The 10925-nt window shown below is 46.9% G+C and overlaps 2 protein-coding genes across 3 annotated transcripts; one reads left to right on the top strand and one right to left on the bottom strand.

Moving 5' to 3' along the window:
- Positions 1–2645: 2645 nt before the first annotated feature.
- Positions 2646–6842, bottom strand: syap1 (synapse associated protein 1). The gene is made up of 9 exons (XM_068710703.1): positions 6543–6842; positions 6128–6246; positions 5861–5927; positions 5027–5100; positions 4747–4886; positions 4469–4620; positions 3848–3897; positions 3590–3746; positions 2646–3459 (listed from the first exon to the last, which is right to left on the bottom strand). The coding sequence occupies exons 1-9, from the start codon at positions 6745–6747 to the stop codon at positions 3329–3331; spliced, it is 1095 nt and encodes a 364-aa protein (XP_068566804.1). The 5' UTR covers positions 6748–6842; the 3' UTR covers positions 2646–3328.
- A 385-nt stretch (positions 6843–7227) lies between these two features.
- Positions 7228–10504, top strand: phospho2 (phosphatase, orphan 2). Of its 2 annotated transcripts, none has more exons than XM_068710701.1 (4): positions 7228–7297; positions 7977–8054; positions 8198–8292; positions 8416–10504. In XM_068710701.1, the coding sequence occupies exons 2-4, from the start codon at positions 7984–7986 to the stop codon at positions 8964–8966; spliced, it is 717 nt and encodes a 238-aa protein (XP_068566802.1). In that variant the 5' UTR covers positions 7228–7297; positions 7977–7983; the 3' UTR covers positions 8967–10504. The 2 variants fall into 2 exon arrangements, with proteins under 2 accessions (XP_068566802.1, XP_068566803.1); XM_068710702.1 differs by having other exon boundaries at positions 7243–7316.
- The last annotated feature ends 421 nt before the right edge of the window (positions 10505–10925 follow it).

Below are 10925 nucleotides of genomic sequence, written 5' to 3'. Positions count from 1 at the left end.
AACAAAGAGACAACACGTTGTGCCGCATAAACAGCTATTCATCACGCTGTCTGTTTTTTTTCCCCTCGTTATATGCTTAGACACACACTTTAAAACCCAGGAAGAAGAGAGAAAGCACAGCATGCATTAGCATATTGAGTATTGATCCTCGTATTGATTGCCGGTTGCAGTAGAGCAGTTATTCTACGATTCACTTTAGCACCGAGCTGCGGTGGGAGCAGCGTTGACACTGCAGACGGCGTACCATCTGTTTCCACTGAAACGTATGGGGCGTGCAGAGACACGACTGGCTGTCTGGTTGGCACAAGCACAGCTATGTGTTCGTGTCTTTTTATTTACATGATTATAGACTTTCTACTACGAAAACACGCGCGCCTCCTTCCCCACCATTCCACGCGTACTGAGTCACTCTCTCCACTGGCTTTCCTCTCTGCCCTCCGCTCCACCTGCCATTCGACTGGAACAGAAGTGTTTGTCCGTCAAAACCGTTTATTACGCGCCAAACTCTACATCAATTCAGTTTTGAAGTCATGCAGAACGGTACTTCGCCTGGAACGATCATCCCCGTGAAAGGGCTGAAGTTCAGACAGCGGGGGGGAATAAACGAGGTCAAACGAGAACGTTTCCATTAGAACCGACGCAAAATCACTACTTTCTTAAAGCAGTTGAGCCTTTATTAGGCAGCACATGGCTGTCAGGAGGGTAGAGGCTGACTCATCACACATGGCTCACTGCCTCTCCAGAAGGCTCCCATGTGGTCACAGCTCCGGTTCTATCAGGACCAGGACCAGGACCACCAGACACCTGAACAGGTTTTTCCCCCCTAAGGGGAAAGTACAACCCCCTAGTCCGCAGCCAGACTTAAAGTAGGCATACATGAATTAATAAAGACTAGTTTGGCATATTAGGGCACGTGTTTATTCACTTAGAGTTAGATGAGAAGATTGATACCAGAGTCGTATCTGTCGTTTAAAGAGCTACTGACAAATCATTTTGAGGACGATGGTCGTAAAAAATATTATATACAGCAAAACAGAGAAAGAAAAGTGATGCAATTGATCAATATTTGTGACTGAAAAACGGTGGAAAAAGCGAAAAAGCGAAAAGAAAAGCGAATGCATCATCTAACGCTTGAATTTGAATAGTGCCCTGATATATGCACTGCACCTCAAAGCAATATGGACATTAAAATATATATCTATTGTAAAACCAGAGCCTCGAGGAATTTCAATACAAAGCTGTCATAGGTGCAAAGTTCACAGACACCTTATGATGGTATGTTCAGTTCATCACATTACATCAAGAAACGTACAGGAACCATAGCGGCGGTGCATTAACACACAGCGTGTAAAGTGAGGAGTCATAAAACAGGAAAAAATTAATAAAAGTAATACATTAATAAATCAGATACAAACACCATTCCAACTGTCATACCTTTGTCCATATCTCAGGCACTTAATGTTGGTCATTTTTAATCCTGCATGTATAACCTCAACTGCAATGCACAAGCTATTGTTCATGTTATTTACATATCTTTGAACAGGACACACTGGGCTATCAGACTACGCACAGTGATGTCACATGGATTAATATGGAACCCGTTTGCACCAGGGAACGCTCCCGGTTCCCTGGTCTCAGAATGGGGTTTTTGGTTCGACGCCTGAAATAAGCGTTTGAGAGTTTAATCTGTTGTTCCACGATATATACTAAATAAATAAAAACTCCTCTCAGGAATTTTGAAGCTTTAGTGAAGACCGTTAGTGGGTAATGGGCAAAAAGATGATCTCGCTGAACAAAACGTGCAAGTATCATAAACCTGTTTGCCATATAGCATATTTTGTGCAATAATTCAAATGATCTTTTTGTCAAGGGAACCAGTGTGACGGTAGCTTCCAGGACTGACCTCCAAAACAGTTTTAAGAGACTGCAGTACACCTCTACCCCTTGTCCTATTTGGATCGTGGCGCAGTAATGCCTCTTGTGGCCAAAATATGTATTACAACAACACACACAAAATTCACCTGATTTCACAAATGCAAAAAATAATTTACCAATTTCTGTATAATTATTTCTAATGCTTGCCATCGGTGCAACCGGGCCTGGAGCTGAACTTCACCTTGCTGCTCCGCTGGGAGCCAACGCTGACGGAGACCCAGGCCGTATTGCTGGGCCTGCTGGAGGAAAGGGAGGTACAGGAGAACCAGCAGCAAGACTGACTGGAGCACACTGTCAGACACCTGCTGCAGTAAAAATGAGAGGTTTTCTAAAGAGACCCTGGTGCTAGTTAACACTACCGCTTTCGTCCGCAGGGACCCCCAAAATCGATGCATGAAGGTTCCTCGTAGTAAACTTTAAGGAACTCTGAAAGATCATCCTAACGAAACCTTTTGTTTCACCGGTTCTTAAGTCATAAACACAGGACAGAAAACCATCTAGATCAGACTCTAAAAATAGATCTCCGGAATTGACGTTCTCACTTCCCTCTCAGTGCTTCCGTAACGACGCCTTTAACGTATAAAAAGTAATCTACGCCACGTGTTAACGTCATTAAAAGGCTTTGTAGCATATTTCAAACAATAGTCATTTAAAAACATCGTTACCCTGGGCGTTGTGGTCCCCTTAAACATGATGTATATAGTCCATAATAACAGATACATATTTATTTCAGCTTGACAGGTTCAACAGAAACGGTACAGTATTTCAGTTGCAGAGAAACAAAAAGAAAAAGCAGACATGAACACAGCACAGTCTGTGAAAACACGATACAAAATGTAAAATGACAAACAGATGTGATGGAAGGGGAATGCGACGTGAAGGTAGGTATAGTGTCTTTATTTACAGAAATGTACCTTTACATTTGACTTTACTTTACTAGAACTATACCCAGACTTTACTGTACAGCCCAGCAGAAAGCAGCAGTGGAAACAGAGACAGAGGAAACACAGCGAGTCGTTTCAAACAAACACCCTTCCATTAGAAAATCCACTGTACTTGTACTGGAGCGCTCTCCAGCAGCTTTTTATTGTCCCCCCCCCCCATCAAAAAGAGAGAGAGAAGGGGAAAGCAAGTAGATAAAAGCAGGAAGGGGAGATGAAGTAGCGTTACTACTACTAATACGCCTGGATAGACCCACTGCTTCCAGCAGAGCTGACACCCTCTTGCTATTATTGGATCTACACCTTCATCGGGGTACAGGCGTTTTACAAGATAGTAATCACAGTCGGGTCACAGAGAATGTGGAAGTTCACCCCACCCCCCCCTGTGCATCACCGGGTCCCGGTTCCTCCGGCCCGATCAGCGAGCGGGAGGCTCGACGAGCAGCAGCCGTCTAGCTGTCGTCGGCCTGGAGCATCTTCTCGATCTCTTGGTCCCACTGGTCGTCTTTGTTGTCCGCCTCGGTCACCACCTCGTACTCCTGGAGCTCCTGCTGCAGCTCCTTCTCCCAGTCCGCTGTCTCATCTGAATTGGAAAAAAAAGGAAGATCACAAGCGAGACGATTATTTACGTCACACTTCAATCGCAGGACGGTGTCTTCCAACATCCAAATAGAACATGTAGCTGAAGAACCAGAAACGGTCATAGAGCGGACCATCGGGAGAGGGGGCGCTGTCCTTCTTGTCCAGCACCAGCTGCTCCATCTCTTTCCTCAGGTCCTCCTGGTCGATGCCCGTCGAGTCGAAGGCGTCGCTCACAAACTCGGACACGCCGGGACTCGTCGACATCTCCTCCTCCTCCTCCTGAGGTGGCTGAGGGTCACGGAGACGGGACAGAACAAGGACACAGACTGTACTCGTCGCTCTGAAGCCTTAGAATGATTGTTGGAGAGTCTGTACTTCAGTGATCTTACCTGCTGTTTGTCGCTGATGGAAACCGGTGGAGTTTTTGGTCTGACGTTGTCTACAATAAAAGCCACACAGTGCAATTAGTTTCCATTACATTCCAAATCACAATGTGGTGTTTTTCTAAACTTGATGACCCGAGGAGTTCCTCTGAAGCTCCGTCCGTACCACAACTTCAGATCTTTTCCTTCAGGACTCTAATCAGATGATTTTCCAAGAGGACAAACAACTCAAGAGAGACAAACAGCCATGAGCTCCTGATGACCAGACAAGTGCAACAGCAGTGTTTGTGGAGGAATAAGTTATTCACAAATCAGGGACACATGAAGGGGACGAAGCAGATTATTCTCCCTCCCCACATCTTCTAGCTACACACATGAATTAAGTGTTGCTGAGGAAATCGGGCTCGTGCACGGGGGTGTCCGGTTCAATGATGATTTGAGATCAGTAAACCAGAAGCACGAGTCAACCACAGCTGGATGCATCTGGCTGCTGAAGTTCACCGTGTGAGCACCAGCCATTCCAAGCTCGGGGCGGCGAGTTGGGAGAGGCTTGTGAAGCACATGTGTAGAATGAAATTTTCCCCCCTCCCCCCTTCCCCCCCGTTGAAATGTGGATGACAGTCGGACCTGTTAAGACGACGTCCTCGGGTGAGACACCGGCCCCTCTGTCCTCACCGTCCTTCTGCTGCTGCTGGGCCGCCAGCGCTGTGAGCTGAGCCGACTGCTTGATCAGAGACACCCGGTAGAAGTAATTCCTCCAGAAAACCTCCTCCTTCACGCTGTCCGACACATCACATCACATATCAGCATAGTACACACACACACACACACACACACACACACACACACACACACACACACACACACACACACACACACACACACAGTGCTGGGAGACTACTGACTGTTTAGGAACCAGGTCGAAGCGCATGCAGTTGAGGAGCTGGTCCTCCTCCAGCATCACTGCAGCCAGAGGATACATCTGCTCCATGTCGAAGTGGAACTGAACACCGGCAGGAGGGTCGCGCAAGAAATTCCTCTTGTCCTACAATCAGCAGCCAGAGAGCTCGGTGTCAACAACAAGTTTATACAAATGCTATTCCCACACACACACACACACACACACACACACACACACACACACACACACACACACACATTTAGTGCATGAAGTCTTTTGCTTACAGCTGACAGGGCGAGGATCTGCTGCTGGATGGTCTCCTCCTCGTTGTAGCCGACCCACGGAGGCACTGCTGCATCTGGACACAAACATCAGTGTACACACACACACACACACACACACACACACACACACACACACACACACACACACACACACACACACACACACACACACACACCTTCAGTGGTGCTGAGACACTACATGTATAAGATCATGGGAGAGGTTTTTCAGCACTCTCTAGTCTTATCTCTCACTGATCGTGATCTCTATCAATACGATGTTGCAAGGTTGCAGATTGAAACGGTGCAATTCACCCTTTCACCCTACAACGTAGCGCATAACGATGACGGAGCAGCCGATAACAAGCCTTACGTTTTCATTTTCACTGCATTGAAGCCATCATCAGTTTGTAAGTCGACTGAGCGCTACACAAATAAAGTTGGGTTGACTCGTCGGGTCGGACTTTTAGCTTGCTGCGGTGCTTTTCAGAAGCAGCGCTGCACTTGAACGGCGATGCAGCTGCAGAAGTCGATGCCAGCTTGGATGAACGGTGAGCTTTTAAATGAGCTGTGAAAACTACAAACCCTCATCAAGTCAACACAGCTGCATGAACACTCTGCAGGATTCTGTTGGTCCATTTCACTTGCTTCATTACTGACGCGCTCCCACTAGAAGGCCTCAGTAGTTCCTCCCACACAAAAACACAGCATGTGTGAAGCAAGCGACTTAATCAGAAGCTAGTTTGTCTCATGGAAGCGTTCACGGAACAAGACAAACATTTATCAGAGAGGTTACTCTGTAAGTAGTAACCTCCCGTCTCCTGATTCTGACTTTACCAGATTTTTTGGACTTCTTCTCTTGGACGAACTTCTCTTGCTCCTTCTGAAAGTCTCCCAGGAAAGTCTGCAAACACACACACACACACACACACACACACACACACACACACACACACACACACACACAGACTGAATAAGAGGAAGAGACATTTCTTATAGAATGTTGTAGTGCTAGCATGCTGAGCAAACAGCTGCTCTTGACAACAACAAGGCACAGAGTTGCCTCCAACATGCTGCCAAACTTGTCAAACAACACCAGCGTGCCTTGTCTATGATGCCGTCGATCTTCCCTTCTTCCACCGTCTTCTTGATGGTCTGAGCGGTCCCTACCACCGACTCGGAGATCTTCTTGGTGGCACTGGACGCGAAACTGAAGATGTAATCTTCAGAGATGAGAGGACGGGCGTGGGTGAAGACGACAACAACAACAACAACAACAACAACAACAACAACAACATCATCATCATCATCATCATCATCATCATCATCATGTAGCGGGACTATTGCTAAACAAAAACACAGATCTATCAGGAGACAGCTCCTCCTCTTGTTAGCACTGGACGACACCGTAGCTACATTCCAACAGAACTAGAACCAAACCACGTCCTCGAGCCACTGAGGAGCCTTTAGCTCATTAATTAGCTGAGCGAGTTTTAGGTGAACGCAGCTTCTTTCTCACCACCAAGTCCTTTCCCGTGCTCGGAGTTTTCTTGGTCCGCCTCCGGTCCTCCGTCCTCGTCAGCTGGCTGCTGTTTGTTTACCTCGTTCTGGGCTTCCACCACCTTTTCTTCTCGCTCCTCGACACTCGGGCTTTCTTTTTCCTCTGACGTCTTCGCGTACGTCTGGTTCTCCAGACCCAACCACGTCCCGAACCCCCTGAACATGTTGCTCGGAATAAAGTGACACAAGGTGAGGAAAAGCGACAATCTCAACAGAGGGGGATTCTTGACTCTACGCAACCAGGAAATAAACGGGCAGGTTTTCTTCTTCTACGTTGAGTTTAGTGTAGTTCGATAGTGCGTTACTGCCACCCAGCGGCCACAGGAGCGGAGTGACGCCTTCACGGGTCCTCTGGGTCAATGGGTGAACGTCCGTTGCTGCATACTTGGCGTTTTTTTCGGATGATTTGACAAAATATGATGCAAATATGGACAATATTATCACATAATCATGTATTACAGCAAACCCCACTCACTGTTTTAAAACACGACTTTTTTAAAAAAGTGGAATACTACCTCAAAGTATATCTGAAATGGGACATAGGAACGACTGTTTCTATTTTAATAATTGTTTCAATAGTTATTATAAAAGACCAAATGTGGCACTTCTCCAGCAGGTGGCGGTAAAGAGCTCAGAATGGGTTTGTTATCTCTTGTAGCACAACAGGACGAGCAGGAGGACCGGAGCGGTGGACTAATGTCAGAACAGGCTGGGGTCAGTTTTGCCGTTAATGGTAGTTTTACCGGATGTCTTTTATATATCTGAACCTGAGGTGTAGTCCAGTACAGACGTGTGTAATTCCGGTTCTTATTCGCGCTGAGCCTGATCTGAATTGTCGGAGCACAGTGAAGGGTTTCCGGGGCTGCTAGGCCGTTTGCTTGTACGAAGTTCCACCAGACCTCTTACAAAAACCGGTCATTTGAAACACAGCGAGCTTAAACCTGACCTTTTTATAGTTAAACGGAAATAATTCAAAACATCTCAGCGTTCACTGAGGTGTTGGGCTAAAATCGGCGTGCTTAGCAGAGCGATTTATTGAGATACAACAGTTGGTTTGGTAACTTCCAGTTTATTGTGCTCCGTCACGGTGTGTGTGTGTGTGTGTGTGTGTGTGTGTGTGTGTGTGTGTGTGTGCGCGCGCGCGCGCGCGTGTGTGCGTGTGCGTGTGTGTGTGTGTGTGTGTGCGCGCGCGTGTGTGCGCTGCGTTCAAAGACAAGATGGTTGAGCTCAACAGACAGGAGCAGCTACAAGTAGATCACTATGAACGGACCGAGCCGTGGCCTCGTGTCACGACTAGTAATACCGCTCAATGTAACCGCAATGTTCGATATTCATCATCATAATAATGTAGCTGCGCCGGGTCTTATTGTACGTGTTCCTTGTCTTTTCCCAGGTGAAACATGAAGACTCTGATGGTGTTCGACTTCGACCACACTGTGGTGGATGACAACAGTGACACTTGGGTGATAAGGTGATGATTTAAACACCATACTGAACACGAGTATATAGTATCTGTAGTACTACCACGAGACTGCTTGATGCGAGTAGATCAAAGTACCGCACTGACAGGGTACCTGGACGGTAAAGAACCAACCATCTTCTTTCCGTTCCCAGATGCCTTCCAGATCAGACTCTTCCGAACTCTGTGGAGAAGTCGTACAGAAAAGGCCACTGGACTGAGTTCATGGGCAGAGTGATGAACTACATAGGTGACGATTCCTTGTCCCGTTTGTAGGCTGTTCATTCATTCGCACATGCTTAGAATCTGTTCCTTCATTGCTACCACCGACCTGCTCACTCTTTTTTTTTTTTTGTTGCATCTGTCCACCCAGGAGACCAGAAGGTCAGCCCCGACAGGGTCCGCAGTGTGATGGAGACCATCCCCTTCACCGCCGGCATGACGGACCTGCTGACGTTCATATCCGATCACAAGAGCGCCATCGACTGCATCGTCATCTCCGACTCCAACACCGTGTTCATAGACTGGATCCTCCACGCGTCTGGACTCCGGGCAGCTGTCGACCGGGTCTTCACCAACCCGGCAAAGTTCAACGAGCTCGGGTACATGGAGGTGCAGCGCCACCACTGGCACGACTGCGACCGCTGCCCCGTCAACCTCTGCAAGAGGAAGGTCCTGGAGCTGTACCTGTCGGAGCAGTGCGACGGCGGCGTGGAGTACGGGCGGGTGCTTTACGCGGGCGACGGCGGGAACGACCTCTGTCCCGCTTCCTGTCTGAGGGGGCGCGACGTCGTGATGCCCAGGAAGGGCTTCACCCTGGAGAAGCTGCTGGCCAGGCTGGAGGATGACGCGTCCCCGAGGGCCAAAGTCATCGCGTGGAGCAGCGGCGCCGACATCCTCGAGGAACTGAAAGCGAGTATGTAGGCGGGGCCACCGAGCGCAATACTTGATCAAAGTCTCAGTTGTAACTTGAAACTGAAATATTGCACTTGCAGTTAAAACAAACGAAACAATTCACTGCGAAGGAGAGAGTATTTATATATTTTTAAAGTACAATTATGTCGGTATAATTCTATAAAATTAGGTGCAAACAGCCTCCTCAAACAAGTTTGGAGCTACAGTTAAAGATTTGCCTTTTATTCATCTGTGCCCGTTTACAATACAAACACAGAACAGAAGCGATGTTTACGTCGAGCTGAAGTTCTGGGATCAAGGTTTACAGAAAAGCCCCAGTAAGAGGCGGCAGGTTGACTGCGTTGTGATGGCAACTGGTGCTCAGTTGTCGAGTGTTCGTGCTAAGCTACGTTAATCGACCTCCGCATTTCTACGAGGGACGCGATCGTAGGACGGATCTTCTCTCTCTTGAAGGCGCTTCATGCGGTGTTTAGAGCACATCCATTGCTTCCGCGCGGCTCTCAACATGGCGACGGCGGCCGCGCTTCCGTCGTCGACTGTAGCCGCAGTAGGAGAGCGGTTGCGCGCTTTCAAAGCGACGAGACGCTCGGATCGCGGCGCGCTCTGCGTCTCCACACAGCAGATAGCTGCTTGCTGCTCTGAGTGTCCAATAGAGGACCTGTAGAAAGGCAAGAAAGCAAATCATTGCATTTCCCCCAAATATTAAGAGAATCTTAACCCCACGAATCAAAGGTTGTTACCATCCTCCAACCGCATTAAAACATAATACTTTAACCCTTCATACTTCATGTCATCACATCATGAAGTATGGCTTTATAAACATCAGTTATGATATGATAGCACTTCAGCTAACTGATATGCTTTTAAAAACACTCTTAAACACACCGTGTGACTTTATGGATAACCAGCATGTATTGCAATAAAGCCCTCTTTTATTCAGGCAGACAGTTTGACTTGTCACAGTAGGAAAAGCACAAGTGTCACCGTGACAGTGAGCCATAATTCATCCATCCATTCGTTTGGTGATTCTGTCACCGGTGCGTTTCCTCCTGCGACATGGCGGAGTGTCTCCCGTGAACGAGGAGTGTGAAGGCACAGCTAGTGACCGGGAGGAGGTCTGGGCCGGTAGGCGGCATTTCAAACACAACACCTCTACTTTCATTTACCTCGGTTGCACAATATTCATGTCTCATGTTACTTCATTTAGTTTAATATCTCAGCTCTGTGGTTTGCAGTCCTACATGTGACGCAGTGTTGATTGTTTGAACCGGGTTTAGATTAACTAATCCTGTTCAAACTCTGTGAATGACTTGAACCTCAATGTATTATTTAAGCTCAATGAACAAAAGTCAGAACTGCTGTTTTTTTTAATCCGTCAACGCTTCAACACACTTGAGAAGACTAAAGGTTTCATTCAGTAATATTAACCACATGTATTAAACATGATCCTGATGTATACCAGCGATGCAACGTGTGGAATGTGATTTGTTTATTCTTAATCTTGTGATTCTAATGATGCAATTAAAACCAGAAACCTCTCGGATTCATTTCTTTTCCTCCCTCATGTCTTCATGTCTTCGTAGAACTGTGACGGTGTGCCGTTGGGTTGCATGAGCCGATATGACAATAGTAGTTTAATTCTTTCTTTGCATAGATAAATGGAGTGGAAAAAATACTGGAAATATACAGTATACTGGCCTTTATTAATCATGGTTTAACCTGAAAAAACAACAACCAAGTATCCAGTCAGTCATCTGTCAAAATGCTCCTTTCAGCTTCCCCAGATGATAGCCATAGTCCATCCAGTCTGCCACAGAGGAACGAGGAGGAACGTGAGGATAAACAGGAATGTGAGGGAAGGTGATAATGGAAGAGGTGAAGAATATATGGAATGTTACATAGATGTGTGTGTGTGTATATATGATATATATACACATCATATATACACATTAAGATAAAGGAAACAGT

Source organism: Cebidichthys violaceus, unplaced genomic scaffold (assembly GCF_023349555.1).
Source record: "Cebidichthys violaceus isolate CVI_PGR_0920_01 unplaced genomic scaffold, fCebVio1.0.p SCAF_16, whole genome shotgun sequence".
NCBI lineage: Eukaryota > Metazoa > Chordata > Actinopteri > Perciformes > Stichaeidae > Cebidichthys > Cebidichthys violaceus.
Note: the sequence above shows the minus strand (reverse complement) of the source record. Positions and strands in the feature narration are given on the sequence as shown.